This window comes from Scyliorhinus torazame, chromosome 24 (assembly GCF_047496885.1).
Source record: "Scyliorhinus torazame isolate Kashiwa2021f chromosome 24, sScyTor2.1, whole genome shotgun sequence".
NCBI lineage: Eukaryota > Metazoa > Chordata > Chondrichthyes > Carcharhiniformes > Scyliorhinidae > Scyliorhinus > Scyliorhinus torazame.
Genome location: NC_092730.1, coordinates 7,194,692 through 7,215,098, shown reverse-complemented (window position 1 = coordinate 7,215,098; position 20,407 = coordinate 7,194,692). Strand labels below are relative to the sequence as shown.

Below are 20,407 nucleotides of genomic sequence, written 5' to 3'. Positions count from 1 at the left end.
ATCTAATTGTTCCCCTAACCCCGTCCCACCCTCCACCCAGATGTACACAAGACAGACACACGGTGGGGGTAGGGAAGGATCAAAATCACATTTTTATACTGGGAATGAGAGATGACAATCTTCGCTGCTGAGGTTGTGGTCTTGGTAGGTGCCAATCCTCTCAGAATGCGAGGTGTTGAAAAACCATCGGATGGTCTGGATCTTTTCATATCTGCCTTTGATTAAACCTCCTGGGCTTCACAAACTCTTCTGGAGCTTCACCTTCACTTGTACAGGTCTCCGCCAGATTGATTCTCAGTCTCACTGAGATGATATTAGAATTCTCTACCTGAGAAGAGGGGCAGGCGTTTGAGAAACTGGAGAAGGTGGCTATTGGTGCGGATGCCAGAGCGAGCCCTTCAGGACTGGCAGCTCCGATCACGTCAGGCTCTTGTAAAGCAGGCAGAGTGCTTGCTGCCCCCTAGCTGCTGATCCAGGACCCAGAACAACCTTTCTATGGTTCTATGGGTTGCTGTGTGATTTACAGATAAGAGGTAATATTTAGGGCCTGAAGGAAAGTTGACATTTCCCACCTTACCACAGTTAACTACACACAGTAGAGATAATTGGATTAAATTCTATAACTTAATCCATGATTTCAGGGAGCTTTGATTTTGATACAGATAAAAGCAAATTACAATGGATACTGGGAATGTGTACACCCTCAGTAGCCCAGCTGAGAGACAGAAACAGAGTTAACATCTCCGGACGGTGTCTCTTGTCAGTCAAGAGATACATCATGGTGCAGAACTTCAGCAGAAGGCGGATCCATAATGTTACCAATCTGCCTGTGGGTTCATTCACAATGTTATCACGTCTGTAGTGGGTAAAGTCTTGGAGGGGATTATAAGAGACAAGATTTATAATCATCTAGATAGGAATAATATGATCAGGGATAGTCAGCATGGCTTTGTGAAGGGTAGGTCATGCCTCACAAACCTTATTGAGTTCTTTGAGAAGGTGACTGAACAGGTAGATGAGGGTAGAGCAGTTGATGTGGTGTATATGGATTTCAGCAAAGCGTTTGATAAGGTTCCCCACGGTAGGCTATTGCAGAAAATACGGAGGCTGGGGATTGAGGGTGATTTAGAGATGTGGATCAGAAATTGGCTAGCTGAAAGAAGACAGAGGGTGGTGGTTGATGGGAAATGTTCAGAATGGAGTACAGTCACAAGTGGAGTACCACAAGGATCTGTTCTGGGGCCGTTGCTGTTTGTCATTTTTATCAATGACCTAGAGGAAGGCGCAGAAGGGTGGGTGAGTAAATTTGCAGACGATACTCAAGTCGGTGGTGTTGTCGATAGTGTGGAAGGATGTAGCAGGTTACAGAGGGATATAGATAAGCTGCAGAGCTGGGCTGAGAGGTGGCAAATGGAGTTTAATGTAGAGAAGTGTGAGGTGATTCACTTTGGAAGGAATAACAGGAATGCGGAATATTTGGCTAATGGTAAAGTTCTTGAAAGTGTGGATGAGCAGAGGGATCTCGGTGTCCATGTACATAGATCCCTGAAAGTTGCCACCCAGGTTGATAGGGTTGTGAAGAAGGCCTATGGAGTGTTGGCCTTTATTGGTAGAGGGATTGAGTTCCGGAGTCGGGAGGTCATGTTGCAGCTGTACAAAACTCTGGTACGGCCGCATTTGGAGTATTGCGTACAGTTCTGGTCACCGCATTATAGGAAGGACGTGGAGGCTTTGGAGCGGGTGTAGAGGAGATTTACCAGGATGTTGCCTGGTATGGAGGGAAAATCTTATGAGGAAAGGCTGATGGACTCGAGGTTGTTTTCGTTGGAGAGAAGAAGGTTAAGAGGAGACTTAATAGAGGCATACAGCAAGAGGTCATCGGCATAGAGCGACACCCGATGCTCCCTCTGTCCCCTCATTATCCCCTGCCACTCTGCCAACCACCTGAGAACCATTGCCATTGGCTCTGTGGCCAGCGCAAACTGCAGCGGCGACAGCGGGTACCCCTGCCTCGTACCCCTGTGTAAGTCAAAGCTTCGTGAGCTCATATCATTCGTCCTCACCCTCGCTCTTGGCGCCACATACAGCAACCGCATCCATGTCACAAATCTCGGCCAAACCCAAACCTTCCCAAAACTTCGAACAAGTACCGCCACTCCACCCGATCAAATGTTTTCTCCGCGTCCATGGACACCACCACCTCCAGTACCAGAGCTCTCAACGGATTCATCACCACATTCATCAGGAGAGTACGGGAAGGATTATGGGCCTGTTGGGGAGGTTTGGAGGGTTCACGGGATACAAGCTGAATGTAGGGAAAAGTGAGGTATTCCCGGTGAATGAGCTGGCACAGCGGGCTAATTTAAGGGGGATGCCATTTACGGTAGTGAGGGATAGGTTTAGTACTTGGGGATTCAGGTTGCGAGGGAATGGACGGGGCTTCATAAGTGGAACTTAACGAAGCTGGTGGAGGAGGCCAGGGAGAGTCTTAAGAGGTGGGAGAAACGTGGGTTTGAGCCGGGGGGGATGGATACAGGAGGTGGAGGGAAGTGGGACTGGTCAAGGTGAGGGATTTGTATTTGGAGGAAGGGTTCGCCAGTCTGGAGCAGCTAAGGGAGAGGATAGAGCTGCCGAGGGGCAGTGAGTTCAGGTACCTGCAGGTTAGGGACTTTGCACGAAAGATCTGGAAGGGGTTCCCTAGATTGCCGGGATACACCCTGCTGGAGCGACTGCTGCTTCCGGATGTGGAAGGGGAGGGAAGAATTGGGGATCTATATAAGTGGCTGGGGGAGCAGGGTGGTGAAGATCCAGGAGAAATGGGAAGCGAAGTTGGGAATGGAGATCAATTGGGGAGTATGGGGTGAGGCACTGCAAAGGGTAAAGGGGACCTCTTGTGCAAGGATGAGCCTGATACAGTTTAAGGTGGTGCACAGGGTGTATATGACTCGGGCGAGAATGAGTGGGTTCTTTCAGGGGGTAGCAGATGAGTGTGAGAGGTGTGGGCGGGGGCCAGCGAATCATGTGCACATGTTTTGGGGTTGTGAAAAATTGGGAAGATTCTGGGCGGGAGTGTTGGCGGTCTTAGCCAGGATAGTGAAGGAGGGAGTGGACCCGGACCCTTTGGTGACGATATTTGGGGTTTCAGAGAAGCCGGAGCTCATGGAGAGGAGGACGGATATCTTGGTCTTCGCCTCTCTGATTGCCCGCCGATGAATTTTGCTGGAGTGGCTGTCGGCATCGTCACCGGGGGTAGCAGCTTGGTTGAGTGACCTGTATGACTTCCTGCGGTTAGAGAAGATAAAGTATGAGTTAAGGGGCTCAGCAGAAGAGTTTTAGAAAAGATGGGGGATGTTTTTGACCGTGTTTGAGCAGCTGTTCGTCGCAGGGGGGTGGGGGGATGGGTGATGGGGAGGGGGGGTGAAAAAGAAAAATCTGTACAAACTGTATAGCTGATTGTTGGGAAGAATGTTTCCCGGGGTGTTTATTTGCTGTAACCTACTTTGATACAAGTTTGAATAAAATGCGTTTTAAGAGGATTGTTGGAGGAAACCGGAGCACCCGGAGGAAACCCACGCAGACACGGGGAGAGCGTGCAGACTCCGTACAGACAATGACCCAAGCCGGGAATCGAACCTGGGACCCTGGAGCTGTGAAGCAACTGTGCTAACCACTGTACTACCGTGTGAAGAGTGGAGCTGCTTCACCAGATCGATCGATCGTCAGATTAACAGAAGGTCTGAAATTGCACCTGGTGTTAGAACAGGTAAGGTTTGTGGGACAAAAATTCTAAATGATAATAATAATAATGAGGGGCTCGTACCAATTTTAAGATGGCAATCTGAGGAGTCAGGCCGCAGGGCTCACCATATGCAATACAGTAAGACACAGAGGTAGAGTGGGGCAGAGATCAAAGGATTCTCACAGCTTGCAATGCATCATAAAGCGATTACAAATTGTTGGTTCAACTTTTTTTTAGCTAGACCATTAATTTAAGGGAAGTGGGAAGACCATTCCGATACTGAAAAATATGGGGAAATTTGGGCACGATGGAATCATTTGATGAAGATTCAGAGAACTGGAGATAAAGATTCCATTTATGGGGCGGCATAGTGGTTAGCACTGCTGGCTTACAGCACCAGGGACCCGGGTTCAATTCCTGCCTTAGGTAACTGTCTGTTTAGAATACGGAGACGAGACCTGCCTCCTGTTCGCTCACCAGCTGCGAAAGCAGGCAGCCACGAGGGAAATAGCACAGGTTAGAGACAACAGAGGCAAACTAATAGCAGAGCCGGAAAAGGTCAACAAGGCATTCGAGACCTTCTACCGGGGGCTGTACACCTCCAAGCCCCCTCCGGTGACTTGGGGATGAAACAGTCCCTTGATGGACTGGACATGCCAGTTGCAGGGGAGGATAGGAAACAACGTCTGGAAGCACCATTAGAACTGGGAGGGGTCATGGAGAGCATCACCTTCATGTAGGCTGGGAATGAGCCGGGCGAGATAGATCCCCGGCAGAGTTCTACAAATAATTCATGACAGCACTGGCCCCACACTTGTGGGAGCTGTCATGCACACTCCCGGGGAAGCGTGCACCAACATGGTTGCACACAAGTTGGACATTCATGGAGTGGAACCCCTTCCTGTTAATGAAGGGCACTCCCTGGTGACGCGTGCAAGGCAACATGCGTGCCATCTATTAGCCCTTGGGCCTGTGGCATCCCGACAGAGTGGAAGATCCTGCTGCCTGGTCATCTTGTTGGGCTTGGTCCAGGTCAAAGGTTATATTGTCAGATGCTTGGGCAATCAGTGTGGCAGGGGGATGGGAACCAATGCAGGAAGTCGGAAGGTAGTAAAACAGGGACAGAAACAAAAGGCAGTAAGGGGGAAAGTGTAAGGCAGAGAAGCCATAGTCAAAAATCAAAAAGGGCGACAGTACAAGGTACAGTGGCTGAGGGGAGCTCAGTGAATAGGACCAGGAATACTAAAAGGAATAAAACGGGAAGTGAAAGCATTAATGGTAAGCGACGCGGCAGGTTGTTACATGAAGATATGGGTTCAACGACAAGGAAAATTAGGAGAAAAGTTAAGAGGAAATATAACTGAGGAGAGGTTGCTGATCGAGGTGTTAAGATTCAAAACAGAGGTATAAAAGCCAACATAAGTGTACTTTACCTGAATGCTCGTAATATTCGGAATAAGGTAAATGAGTTGATGGTGCAAATCATCGGCAATGACGATGATTTAGTGGCCATTACTGAAACATGGTTAAAGGATGGTCACGACTGGGAGTTAAATATCCGAGGGTATCAAACTATTCGGAAGGACAGAGTGGATGGTAAGGGTGGTGGTGTAGCTCTGTTATTTATGGATGACATCCGAGCAATAGTAAGGGATGACATCGGTGCTATGGAGGATAAGGTTGAATCCATTTGTGTGGAAATCAGGAATAGTAAGGCGAAAATGTCACTGATAGGAGTAGTCTATAGGCCACCAATTAGTAACATTATGGTGGAGCAGGCAATAAACAAAGAAATAACTGATGCATGTAGAAATGGTACAGCAGTTATCATGGGGGATTTTAATCTACATGTCGATTGGTTTAACCAGGTCGGTCAAGGCAGCCTTGAGGAGGAGTTTATAGAATGTATCCACGATAGTTTCCTAGAACAGTATGTAATGGAACCTATGAGGGAACAAGCGGTCCTAGATCTGGCCCTGTGTAATGAGACAGGATTTATTAATGATCTCATAGTTAGGGATCCTCTCGGAAGGAGCGATCACAATATGGTGGAATTTAAAATACAGATGGAGGTGAGAAGGTAAAATCAAACACTAGTGTTTTGTGCTTAAATAAAGGAGATTACAATGGGATGAGAGAAGAGGTAGACTGGAAGCAAAGACTTTATGGTGAAACAGTTGTGGAACAGTGGAGAACCTGCCAAGCGATTTTTCACAGTGCTCAGCAAAGGTTCATACCAACAAAAAGGAAGGACGGTAGAAAGAGAGAAAATCGACCATGGATATCTAAGGAAATAAGGGAGAGTATCAAATTGAAGGAAAAAGCATACAAAGTGGCAAAGATTAGTGGGAGACTAGAGGACTGGGAAATCTTTAGGGGGCAACAGAAAGCTACTTAAAAAGCTATAAAGAAGAGTGAGATAGATTATGAGAGTAAACTTGCTCAGAATATAAAAACAGATAGAAAAAGTTTCTACAAATATATAAAACAAAAAAAGAGTGGCTACGGTAAATATTGGATGAGAAGGGAGATTTAATAATGGGAGATGAGGAAATGGCTGAGGAACTGAACAGGTTTTTTGGGTCGGTCTTCACAGTGGAAGACACAAATAACATGCCAGTGACTGATAGAAATGAGGCTATGACAGGTGAGGACCTTGAGATGATTGTTATCACTAAGGAGATAGTGATGGGCAAATTAATGGGGCTAAAGGTAGACAAGTCTCCTGGCCCTGATGGAATGCATCCCAGAGTGCTAAAAGAGATGGCATGGGAAATTGCAAATGCACTAGTGATAATTTACCAAAATTCACTAGACTCTGGGGTGGTCCCAGCGGATTGGAAATTAGCAAACGTGACACCACTGTTTAAAAAAGGAGGTAGGCAGAAAGCGGGTAATTATAGGCCAGTGAGCTTAACTTCGGTAGTAGGGAAGATGCTGGAATCTATCATCAAGGAAGAAATAGCGAGGCATCTGGATGGAAATTGTCCCATTGGGCAGACGCAGCATGGGTTCATAAAGGGCAGGTCGTGCCTAACTAATTTCGTGGAATGTTTTGAGGACATTACCAGTGCGGTAGATAACGGGGAACCAATGAATGTGGTATATCTGGATTTCCAGAAAGCCTTTGACAAGGCGCCACACAAAAGGTTGCTGCATAAGATAAAGATGCATGGCATTAAGGGGAAAGTGGTAGCATGGATAGAGGATTGGTTAATTAATAGAAAGTGAAGAGTGGGGATTAATGGGTGTTTCTCTGATTGGCAATCAGTAGCTAGTGGTATCCCTCAGGGATCAGTGTTGGGCCCACAATTGTTCACAATTTACATAGGTGATTTGGAGTTGGGGACCGAGGGCAATGTGTCCAAGTTTGCAGACGACACTAAGATGAGTGGTAAAGCAAAAAGTGCAGAGGATACCGGAAGTCTGCAGAGGGATTTGGATAGGCTAAGTGAATGGGCTAGGGTCTGGCAGATGAAATACAATGTTGACAAATGTGAGGTTATCCATTTTGGTAGGAATAACAACATAAGGGATTATTATTTAAATGATAAAATATTAAAACATGCTGCTGTGCAGAGAGACCTGGATGTGCTAGTGCATGAGTCGCAAAAAGTTGGTTTGCAGGTGCAACAGGTGATTAAGAAGGCGAATGGAGTTTTGTCCTTCATTGCTAGAGGGATGGAGTTTAAGACTAGGGAGGTTATGCTGCAATTGTATACGGTGTTAGTGAGGTCACACCTGGTGTATTGTGTACAGTTTTGGTCTTCTTACCTGAAAAGGACGTACTGGTGCTGGAGGGTGTGCAGAGGAGATTCACTAGGTTAATCCCAGAGCTGAAGGGGTTGGATTACGAGGAGAGGTTGAGTAGACTGGGACAGTACTCGTTGGAATTTAGAAGGATGCGGGGGGGATCTTATAGAAACATTAAAAATTATGAAGGGAATAGACAGGATAGATGCGGGGAGGTTGTTTCCACTGGCGGGTAAAAGCAGAACTAGGGGGCATAGCCTCAAAATAAGGGGAAGTAGATTTAGGACTGAGTTTAGGAGGAACTTCTTCACCCAAAGGGTTGTGAATCTCTGGAATTTTAAAGAAAAAGATAGATACCTTTCTAAAGAATAAAGGGATTAAGGGTTATGGTGTATGGGCCGGAGAGTGGAGCTGAGTCCACAAAAGATCAGCCATGATCTCATTGAATGGTGGAGCAGGCTCGAGGGGCCAGATGGCCTACTCCTAGTTCTTATGTTATGTTCCTATGTAACCCCCTCCAGGGACACATTATCTTTCCCCAAAATTCTCCCATAGATCGCCAAGATGACCCCCCACTCCAGCCCCATCACCGACAATACCCCCTCCAACAACGAGGAGAGAAGTACCACCAGAAAGGTGCCTGAAAACCCTCCCCCACAAGATCCCAGACTTCTCCCCCAGCTCCTCCAGACTCGCAAACCGCCCTTCTAAAAACAGGTCCTTCATTGCTTCACCCCTCGCTCCTCCCATCCCCGAAACCTAGAATCCATCCTTGCCGGTTCAAACCCATGGTTCCTTTGATCGGCATCAACTTTGACCCTGCCCGAAACCTGAAATGCTGCCAAAATTGCCGTCATATTTTCAGCATGGCCACCACAGCCGGACTCCCGTAGTACCTCCCTGGAGCAAATGAGAGTGACGCCATTGCCAGTGCCCACGACCCCTTGCAAGAACCTGGCTCTATCCTCACCTACAAAGCCCCCGACTCCCTGCTTCAACCCCGCATCTTCTCCGCATTTGCCTCCCAATAATAGTAGAACAGGTTTGGAAGAGCCAATCCTCCCCGACTGCTGCCCTCTCTGAAGCACCGTCCTAATCTCGCCACCTTCCCTGCCCACACAAATGATGAGACCAATCTGTCCACTCCGATAAAAAACGATTTCGGCAAAATGACCGATAGGTACTGAAATAAAAACCGCAGCAAAATATTCATCTTAACCTCTTGCAACCGGCCTACCAAAGAGAGGGGAAGGTTTTCCCACCTCAGGAAATCCGCTTTGAGTCAGCCCGCCAGACTGGTAAAGTTCAACTTGCGGAACCGAGCCCAGTCCCACAACACCTGCCCTCCCAGATACCTAAAGTGGCAAAGCCCCCACCCCAACTCCCGCCCCTGGAGAAGACATCACCCTGGCGGGAAGGAGTAGGGAAAATCCCAAGGCGTTCTACACTTATGTGAGAAATAAGAGGATGATCAGAATGAGATTAGGGCCAATGAGGGATAGTGGAGGGAACTTGTGCCTAGAGTCTGAGGAGATGGGGGAGGCCCTAAATGAATATTTTGCTTCAGTATTCACGAGAGAGAGGGACCTTGTTGCTCATGAGAACAGTGTGAACTAGGTTAATAGACTCGAACAGGTTGATATTAAGAAGGAGGATGTGCTGGACATTTTGAAAAGCATCAGGATAGATAAGTCTCCTGGGCCTGACGGAATATACCCAAGGTTACTACGGGAAACGAGGCAGGAGATTGCTGCGACGTTGGCGATGATCTTTGCGTCCTCACTCTCCACTGGAGTAGTACCGGACGATTGGAGGGAGGCGAATGTTGTTCCCCTATTCAAGAAAGGGAATAGGGAAATCCCTGGGAATTACATACCCAAAAGTCTTACATCTGTGGTGAGCAAAATATTGGAAAGGAGTTCCGAGAGATAGGATTTATGATTATTTAGAAAAACATTGTTTGATTAAAGATAGTCACCTTGGCTTTGTGAAGGGCAGGACATGCCTCACAAGCCTCATTGAATTCTTTGAGGATGTGACGAGACACATTGATGAAGGTTGGGCAGTGGATGTGGTGTATATGGATTTCAGTAAGGCATTTGATAAGGTTCCCCATGGTAGGCTCATTCAGAAAGTTAGGGGGCACGGGATACAGGGGAATTTGGCTGTCTGGATACAGAATTGGCTGGCCGAAAGAAGACAGCGAGTGGTAGTGGATGGAAAGTATTCCGCCTGGAGGTCGGTGACCAGTGGTGTCCCGCAAGGATCTGTTCTGGGACCTCTGCTCTTTGTGGTTTTTATAAATGACTTGGATGAGGAAGTGGAAGGGTGGGTTAGTAAGTTTGCCGATGACACGAAGGTTGGGGGAGTTGTAGACAGTGTCGAGGGCTGTTGCAGGTTACAACAGGACATTGACAGGATGCAGAGCCTGGCTGAGAAGTGGCAGATGGAGTTCAACCTTGATAAATGTGAAGTGATTCATTTTGGAAGGTCGAATTTGAATGCTGAATACAGGGTTAAAGGCAGGATTCTTGGAAGTGTGGAGGAACAGAGGGATCTTGGGGTCCACGTATATAGATCTCTCAGGTTGCCACCCAGGTTGATAGGTTGTTAAGAAGGCGCACGGTGTGTTGGCTTTCATTAACAGGGTGATTGAGTTTAAGAGCCGCGAGGTTTTGCTGCAGCTTTATAAAACCCTGGTTAGACCACACTTGGAATATTGTGTCCAGTTCTGGTCGCCTCATTATCGGAAGGATGTGGATGCTTTGGAGAGGGTGCAGAGGAGATTTACCAGGTTGCTGCCTGGACTGGAGGGCATGTCATATGAAGAAAGGTTGAGGGAGCCAGGGCTTTTCTCACTGGAGCGAAGAAGGCAGAGAGGTGACTTGATAGAGGTGTACAAGGTGATGAGAGGCATGGATAGAGTGGATAGCCAGAGACTTTTCCCCAGGGCGGAAATGGCTGTCACGAGGGGACATCATTTGAAGGTGATTGGAGGAAGTTACAGGGGAGATGTCAGAGGTTCTTTACACAGAGAGTGGTGCGTGTGTGGAATGCACTGCCAGCAGAGGTGGTGGAGTCAGAGTCATTAGGGACATTTAAGCGACTCTTGGACAGGCACATGGACAGCAGTAAATTGAAGGGGTGTAGGTTAGATTGACCTTAGATTAGGATAAATGGTCGGCACAACATCGTGGGCCCAAGGGCCTGGACTGTGCTGTACTGTTCTATGTTCTAAAACACTAATTTTCCCCCAAATTTAATTTGTAACCTGAAAAAGCCCCAAATCTCCTCAGCAGTCCCATTATATCCGTCACTGAAGAGCCCGGGTTGGAGATACACAGCAACAGATCATCCACAGACAGAGATGTCTTATGCAGCAAGCGGCTGGCCTCCCCCCCCCCCCCATACTCATACACGGCCCCCCTCGCCTGCCACAACTGCCGAACTGCCTTTCCTATGGAAAGCAGGTCAAACCTCGCCTGTAACTCCTTCCTCCTCACTAGAAGAGCTGGAGTTGGATCCTCCGCATACCTCCCATCCACCTCCAAAATTTCCTCTCCCAGCCGCTGCCGCTCCTCTTAACTCCCTGTCCACCTGAGCCTTAAACAAGATAACCTTGCCTCTCACTACTGCTGTCAACGCTTCCCATACCACTGACGGCAAAATCTCCCCATTCCTATTAAACCCTATGTAGTCCTCAATCACCATTTTGGCACAAACTTTTGAGTCCGCCAACAACCCCACATCCAGCCTCCAGGCAGGCCTCTGTACCGACCCCTTCTCCAGGACCACATCCACCCAATGTGGAGCACGGCCCGAGAAAACAATCGTCGATTATTCTGCCTTTCTCACCCCAACCAACAGCGCCTTCCCCATGACAAAAACGTCAATCGTTGAATACACATTGCACACTGGGGAATGAACGAGCGTTCCCTATCCCGAAGTTGCAAAAACCTCCACGGGTCTGCTCCTCCCATCTCCCTCATAAACCCAGCCATTACCTTCGCACCTTCCACCCTGCATGGGGTCAGCGAACGCGGCTTGGACCTATCCGACTTGGGATTCAGCACTGCATTCAAGTGCTGTATTAACTGGTGCATATCCAAATTCGGTGTGGCAGCCAACATTTCATAAATCCTATGTTGTCCCAATACAGGGTGTATATGCCAACCTGTTATGGGCCAGGGTTTAGAGAACCCCAAAGTATATCATGGAGTTCACCTGACCCACAACATTTACTAGATTGTGGTATGGGGAGCACACGGCCCACTCTACAGGTGTGGGACAGCAGAAATGGAAAAGTATTTTTGAAAGCAAAACAATGTTTATTCTGTGAACTCTTAAGTTCATCTTTTTAAAACACAGTGAACATCTTAGCAACCATTAATTCAAATACAATCCCCAAAGACTACAACACTAAGTAATCCTTAATAACTTCCCAAACAACATCCAGAAGAACAAAGAAACACCTTTTAACAGAAGCACTGTGTGCAATTCTGGTCACCACATTATAGGAAGGATGTGATTGGACTGGAGGGGGTGCAGAGAAGCACTACTGAGAACATTTATAATTCTGAATTCACAAATGATCAATGGATAGTCTTTTCATGGCAGAGAGATCAACAGTGCACCTGCTCTGTCTGGCTTCAGCTCCAACACTGAAACGAAACCAAAAAAACACAGACACGCCCAAGCTTTTCTCAAAGTGAAACAAAAAAAACGGAGCCAGAGCTCAGCTCCACCCACACTCTGACATCACTGCAGTGACATGAGCAGCCAAACATTCCTTAAAGTGACATCCTCATGGCACAACCAGCACCACCAACCTCCCCTCAAAGCATTGATATTATTGTTGCGTTCCTACTCCCCCGCTGGTCAGCCACTACCTTCCCCATCTGGAACCTCACCCTATTACCGACCAATAGCTCAACCCCCTGCCCCTCCCCGGGCCCTACTATCAAAGTCCGAATGGAACACCTGACTCACCCACCCCTTCCGAAGCCTCACTTGGTCCTTCACCCTCAGATGGGTCTCTTGCAAGGGCACCATGTCGGCTTTCAAGCTCTTTAAATGCAAGAAGACGCTAGCTCGCTTTACCTGTCCCCAGCCACCGCATGTTCCACATCACCAGCCGGATCGGGGGTCTTTCAACTCCTCGCCCCTCTTATCCGCTACTCCTGGCTCCGCTCGACAGGTGGGATTCATCCCTACCCCTATGTCAGCGACAATCCCCTCCTCCCCTTCCCAGAAACTCCCCAGCAACTTCCTCTTGACATCATCAGTATCATCCCCATCCCCCCACCATTCACACCTCCCAGGCCCATTGAAACCTGTCCATACAGGGGTTCCAATGACCTCGGTCCCTCCCTCCACTGCGCTCCCGTTCACCAGCCAACTTACGTTTGCTGGCATGGTGGCCCCCTGCCAGAGCCCCATCCCCCACATAGAGAAAACCAACACCAAAGCCCCCCACAACCAAACCTTTCAAACTCCTAACACAGGGGCAGCACGGTGGCACAGTGGTTAGCACTGCTGCCTCACGTCGCCGAGGCCCCAGGTTCGATCCCGGCTCTGGGTCACTGTCCGTGTGGAGTTTGCACATTCTCCCCGTGTCTGCGTGGGTTTCGCCCCCACAACCCAAAGATGTGCCGGGCAGGTGGATTGGCCACGCTAAATTGCCCCTTAGTTGGAAAAAATGAATTGGGGACTCTAAATTTATTTTTAAAAACTCCTAACACAGTAATTCCTCAAACCCAAGAGAAACAGACCCCAACCAATTGGTTCACTCCCGCGCATGCGCCGCCCGGCAATGTCATTTCTGCGTCAGCAGGCGGGGCACCAAAGGCCTTTCCCGCCAGCTGGCGGGGCGTAAATCAGTCCGGCGCGGGCCTAGCCCCTCAAGGTTAGGGCTCGGCCGCTCAAGGGGCAGAGGATTCCTCACCTTTGGGGCAGCGCGATGCCGATCTGATTCGCGACGTTTCTGGCGCCGGTCAGCGGACATCGCGCCGATTGCGGAGAATCCCGCCCCAGGTTCATACTTTTATTCTGTCAATAGAAAAGATCATTGAATCTAAGTAGAAAAGTTTAATCCCCCTTACCTGAAATAAAGTCAGTGACATATCCATCTCCCGTCGGCGGGGTGAAACAGAAATGTGGCACGGCAGGACGGAGAATCTAGCTCCTGGTCTCAGAACGGTGTCACACCCTCCTTCCAGTGGTGACACTGCACCACCTCCACTGGTGAAATGTTGTAATTGCAGCGTGACGTTTACATCGGCAGTCTCCATTGGAAATAATGGATAATGGGCAGACTTCAGGTTCATACTTTTATTCTGTCAATAGAAAAGATCATTGAATCTAAGTAGAAAAGTTTAATCCCCCTTACCTGAAATAAAGTCAGTGCCATATCCATCTCCGACATAGATGGTCCAGTCTTTAAATGCATGATGGGATATTTCAATCAAATCTCCAGGATCAGGGAGAGGATTTGGTTGGAAAGAAAATAGTTTTGACATTAGATGTCAGTACAGCTATTTGAAAGTGCATTTATTTACAGATCTTTGGGTTGTAGTGGTTAAGGTGCAGATTAACAATAGAACTAATGACTTAATCGCCTCAATCTCCGATATTCGAGGAAATACAAGGTCAGTCTGTGCAACTTGTTCTTGTGCATTAATCCTTTTGGGCACTGGTGTAATTCTGGTGACTTAGCACTCGCCCCTCGACGGTCAATATATCCTTCCTGAATTGCAGTGCCCAAAACTGAAGGCAGTTACCCCGAAGGGGGATCTGAACACATCTCTGGATCATGTGTAATGTAAAGTCCACTCCTTTGTATTCCACTCTCATTGTTTCAATGGCCAACAATTAAGCTGGGCTTTGGTGAGATCACACCTGATGTGCAGTTTGGACTTGCTTCGCTAATGGACCTGCCTTAGAGAGAGAGGCAGTGAACGTTCACTAGATTGATACTGGAGTTTAGAGGGCTGTATTATGAGGAGAGGTTAAGGCCTGTAAAATGTTGTGGGTTCGCTGAATCACTGACAACAAGGACTTCCAACGAAGGTAGTTTATTCCTGAAGTCAGCAGCTCTACACAACATTTGTGCTCTTCCCAATGTCCTGGGGATAACCTCTGTGCTGCCGTCTGTAACCTCTTTTTGTCGCTGTGTCATCACGTTGTCACGTGACCACTCGGCCTACCGCTTCTCTGTTTAGTTGGGGCACCCTGTGGCATGGGATGTAATGGATTAAGCTGTAGCAACTGGTGCATAGCCCATCACAGCTCCTTCTCTCTCCCCTGTCCCCCTCCCCTCCCCCGCTCTTCTATGCCCCCTCCCCTCCCCCTCGCTATCTCCCCCTACCCTCCCTCTCCATCTTCCCCTCCCCCTCTCCATCTCCCCACTCCACCTCGGCACTCGTCCCCCTCCCCCTACTCCCCCTCCCCACTCCCCCTCTCCATCTCCCCCTCATCTCCCCACACCCCCTTGGCACTCTTCCCCCTCCCCCTCTCCATCTCCCCCTCCCCCTCGACACTCTTCCCCCTCTCCATCTCCCCCTCATCTCCCCACACCCTCTCGGCACTCTTCCCCCTCCCCCTCTCCATCTCCCCCTCCCCACTCCCCCTCAACACTCTTCCCCCTCCCCTCTCCATCTCCCACTCCACCTCGGCACTCGTCCCCCTCCCCCTCTCCATCTCCCCCCACCCCATCTCCCCCCACCCCCTCGGCACTCTTCCCCCTCCCCCTCTCCATCTCCCCCTCGCCACTCCCCCCCCCCTGCTTTCCAGCTTCTCCCCATTAGGAACAATGACACCTCATATTGATGTGGAACACTGTGAGGAAGTGACTGGGAGGGAGAGTGGGATCAGAAGGGACAGTCCAGGAAGGACAGAATGAATTAGAAAAAGGTGGGTGAGTGAACAGAACGATGGTGGATGAAATTGAAGATGGAGACGTGGAAAGTGTTCCCACAGGAAGGTCAATGACCCGAGAGTCCAGGGTGAAACATAGAATCAGAGATTTACAGCAGGAAACGAGGCCATTCAGCCCAGCGTCTCTGTGCTGGGCATCACGGAGCAATCCAGCCGATTCTCACCTCCAGCTCCTGGACCTGGTATTTGTGAAATGTAATGAGTGTTTCTGCCTCTATCACCCTTTCACACAGTGAGTTCCAAACCCTCACCCCCCTCAGGGGGAGGCATATCTCCTCTAAACCTCCTCCCTCTTACCCTAAACTCATACTGAAACTGAAATAGATCCTGGAGTCTCAAAATCCCAAAGCTAAATCAAGGCAGGAAATTAAATTGAAATGTGTGTTCCCATTTACTCCATCTATTTCTGTTTTAATAAGTGAATGGGCTCTGGGATATTGCATTAACAATGATATTTATAGAGTTAAACACCCGGGTCCTTTGTCATTTATATATTCAGCACATTGTGAAATTTCCAGGACTTGGTTTGCAATAAGTAATGGAAGAGGTTAATTGCTGTAAGTTTCGTTTTCCCATAAACAGATAAAGTTTCGTTTCCCTCCAGCAAGAGGAGGAACTATTTTTAGACAACGACCTAGGAATTGCCCACGGTTAAACAGAGTTTCTGCAATAGTGGGAGATCAACGGAAAAGATATTTAAAACAAATGAGCATAATGCAAAGCTGGGTGTTGTTTGCACTTAACTTTGCTTCATTAAGATGCCTGTTGAAAAGCAGAAGTTAGTTAGTGTGTGGAAGTCGGATAAAAGTTTCTATTGCCAATTTAGACTGGATTGCTATTATGTACAAGTATTAATATGCTTTATGAATCACAGAATTAGGGCAACACGGTGGCACAGTGGTTAGCACTGCTGCCTCACGGCACCGAGGTCCCAGGTTTAATCCTGGCTCCGGGTCACTGTCTCTGTGGAGTTTGCATATTCTCCCCGTGTTTGTGTGGGTTTTGCCCCCACAACCCAAAAAGATGTGCAGGGGAGGTGGATTGGCCACGCTAAATTGCCCCTTAATTGGAAAAAATGAATTGGGTACTGTAATTTTTTTCCAAATGAATCCCAGAATAATACAGCACAGAAGCGGCCCATTGAGTCTGCACCGACACATGAAAGGCCCTGACCTCTCTACCTAATCCTACTCCCATTGGCCAGCCCTTGGCCCAGACCCTCGAATGTTAAGACATGCCAAGTGCTCACCCAAGTACTTTTTAAAGGATGTGAGGCAACCCGCCTCTATCACCCTCCCAGGCAGCGCGTTCCAGACCATCACCACCCTCCCAGGCAGCGCGTTCCAGACCATCACCACCCTCCCAGGCAGCGTGTTCCAGACCATCACCACCCTCTGGGTAAAAATGTTTTTCCTCAAATCCCCCATGAACCTCCTGCCCCTAACCTTGAACTTGTGACCCTTCAACTAAGGGGAACAGCTGCTCCCTATCCACCCTGTCCATGTCCCTCATAATCTTGTCCACCTCGATCAGGTCGTCCCTCAGTCTTCTCTGCTCCAGAGAAAATAACCCCAGCCTATCCAATCTCTCTTTATAACTTAAATGTTCCATCCCAGGCAACATCCTGGTGAATCTCCTCTGCACCCCCTCCAGTGCAATCACATCCTTCCTGTAATGTGGTGACCAGAATTGCACACAGTGCTCCCGCTGTGGCCTCACCAAAGTTCTATACAACTCCAACAGGACCTCCCTGCTTTTGTAATCCATGCCTCGATTGATAAAGGCAAGTGTCCCATGAGCCTTTTTCACCTCCCTATTAACCTGCCCTTCTGCCTTCAGAGATTTATGGACAAACACGCCAAGCTCCCTCTGTTCCTCGGAACGTCCCAGTGTCAGGCCGCTCATTGAATATTTCCTTGTTAAACTGCTCCTTACATATCAGCTCGGACTTTTCAGGGTTAAATTCCATCTGCCACTTTTCTGCCCAGTTGACCATCCCGTCTGTATCTTCCTGTAGCCCGGGACTCTCAGCCTCACTGTTAACCACCCGGCCAATCTTTGTGTCATCCGCAATCTTACTGATCCCCCCACCCTCCACATAGTCATCTATGTTGTTTATATAAATGATGAATAATAGGGGGCCCAGCACAGATCCCTGTGGTCCGACACTGGACACTGACGTCCAGTCACTAAAGCAGACGTCTGTCCTCACCCTCTGTCTCCTACAGCTCAGCCAATTTTGAATCCACCTTTCGAACAGCAGAAATGAATAGTAACAGACCAGCTGGAAAAATGGAGCCCCTGAGATCAGTCCAGAGATGAGATGGGCGGCATGGCCGCACAGTGGTTAGCACTGTTGCTTCATAGCGCCAGGGTCCTGGGTTCGATTCCCGGCTTGGGTCACTGTCTGTGCGGAGTCTGCACGTTCTCCCTGTGACTGCGTGGGTTTCCTCCGGGTGCTCCGGTTTCCTCCCACAAGTCCAGAAAGACGTGCTGTTGGGTGAATTGGACATTCTGAATCCTCCCTCTGTGTACCCGAACAGGTGCCGGAATGTGGCGACTAGGGGCTTTTCACAGTAACTTCATTGCAGCGTTAATGTAAGCCTACGTGTGACACTAATAAAGATTATTATTAGATGGAAGGGAGTTTTCAGACCAGTCACGCGAAAGAACCGAGGGTAAGATAAGAAAAGGCGGAAGTTGGTCTGATTGATCAAGGACAGAGGATATGCGCAAAGGCTCAAGAAGCTAATGGGCGGTGGATAACGCTGAAAGTTGCTTTTAGGCAATGTACTCAACTTTTTATTGGGTATTTCCAAATAAAGAAATCTTTCCTGGCAATAAGGTCTTACCAATGCTTCACCCCTAAAAAAGAGTATGAAATAAGAAACTTGGGAATGTCTCAGTGGCAGTTAGCTTGTGGAGAAGAATTTGCAGGTCTCCAGCCCAACAATCCAGAATAATTTAGAAGAGTGGGCGCAGCAAGAAGGGATGTGGATGAAATAAAGAGCTGTCTGAACACGCCTGCTGTCCTGATTAAACACTGATTAAACTCAACACGACCACCATATTGGCTTGTCAATCCTGATTGATGTACTAATTGGTAATGTCATGAAATGCAAACATTTTTTTTTAAATTAAAATTTTTTAGAGTACACAATTCATTTTTTCCAATTAAGGGCAATTTAACGTGGCCAACCCACCTACCCTGCACACCTTTGGGTTGTGGGGGCGAAACCCACGCAGACACGGGGAGAATGTGCAAACTCCACATGGACAGTGACCCAGAGCCGGATCGAACCTGGGACCTCAGCGCCGTGAGACTGCAGTGCTAACCACTGTGCCACCGTGTTGCCCTCTGATATGCAAACATGCAACCAAGGAACACTCAGAATAGGACACAACCAATGGACAGTCAGGACATTCAGAGGTGGCATCACCACAAGGGGGCATGACATAAACACTATAAAAAGGATGAGGCACTCACTCCGTGTCTCTTTCCACAGACAGACATCTCGAGAGTTAGACAGGGTTCATCAGCAGCATCACACCCCAGCACGTGGCTTAGAGCAAGCTGGTACAGTTAGCCTGAGTTACTGCAGTTAGATTGGCAGAGAGTCAAACTCATTTGAGAACCGTGTTAATAGTTCAATAAACACGTTGAACTAATTTCAGAGTCTGGAGCATCCTTTAGTTAAGACTGCATCAAGTAGCAGCCTGGGTTATCCGAAGCAGCATAACACAACAGGTAACATCTACAAATTGAAAAGATTAAAATCAGTACACCTGTATGGAGATGTTATCAATATGAAGACTGTTGGACAAAAAAGCCTGGAATTAAAGGCATTAGAACTGGAAAAGAGCAAAAATGTGCAGGATCAACTTACTTGTTGAAGATCAGTTTTTGTTTATTGAGAGCAAGTGTTAGGCAGCGGTAAACAATCTCTCACCCTCGGAGTTTCACAAACACTTCCGGACTGTATCGGCCATATTGTGTGTTCTCTGCACCAATCGTTGACGATCTATATTTACATCGATATTTATGTTTGTTGTCTGAATTGATGTCACTATCAAAACGCTGAAATCGATCTCACTTTCTCTCAGGACAGCCAGGTGCTTGTAGCTAAACATTTGCATAAAGACCTGTTGATCATTCCTCTCCCATTCCAGGTTAGCACCTGTTTATGTTCCTGACTTCCTGCTGCTGGATTTTCTCATCTGAGAACAACAACTCCACTGTACAGGTGCGATGGGAAAGGGTTTGCATTTATTTTATTTTTTAAAAATATATATTTTATTAAAATTTTTCAAACAAACATTTTTCCGTTTTTACAACTCAACAAGGGATTATACATTAACTGGTAAATAACATTATTTAAATAATATACTAACAACAAAAACTAAAAAGAAAAACACATAGCAAAAACACAGAATAGTGCTCCCCCCCCTCCCCCCTGGGTTGCTGCTGCTGTCATTTCTATCTTTACTTTTCCTTATCGTTCCGCGAGATAGTCAAGGAACGGTTGCCACCGCCTGGAGAACCCCTGAGCCGATCCTCTCAACGCAAATTTTATTCGTTCCAATCTTATGAACCCTGCCATGTCGTTTATCCAGGCCTCCACGCCCGGGGGGTTTCGCTTCCTTCCACATGAGTAGAATCCTACGCTGGGCTACTAGGGACGCAAAGGCCAAAATAGCGGCCTCTTTCGCCTCCTGCACTCCCGGCTCTTCTGCAACCCCAAATATAGCTAACCCCCAGCCTGGCTTGACCCGGACCTTCACCACCTTTGAGATTACCCTTGCCACGCCCCCCCAGAACTCATGCAGTGCCGGACACGACCAGAACATGTATGTGTGGTTCGCCGAGCTTCCCGAGCACCTCCCACACCTGTCCTCCACCCCGAAAAACCTGCTCAGTCTTGCTCCCGTCATATGTACTCTATGTAGGACCTTAAATTGAATCAGGCTAAGCCTGGCACA

General features: G+C 48.1%; 1 protein-coding gene across 2 annotated transcripts in view; it reads right to left on the bottom strand.

Moving 5' to 3' along the window:
- Window positions 1-19,576, bottom strand: part of LOC140399849 (phospholipase A and acyltransferase 3-like) — a 57,780-nt gene extending 38,204 nt beyond the window's left edge. Inside the window, exons 1-2 of one of the 2 annotated variants that reach the window (XM_072489312.1) lie at window positions 19,315-19,576; window positions 13,594-13,827 (exon numbers count right to left, since the gene is read on the bottom strand). In XM_072489312.1, the coding sequence (XP_072345413.1) occupies window positions 13,594-13,818 (225 nt within the window). In that variant the 5' untranslated portion in view covers window positions 13,819-13,827; window positions 19,315-19,576. Of the gene's footprint in view, window positions 1-13,593; window positions 13,828-18,914; window positions 19,168-19,314 lie in introns of those variants that run through there. The other variant, XM_072489311.1, reaches the window with a different exon arrangement.
- Between the last annotated feature and the right edge of the window lie 831 nt (window positions 19,577-20,407).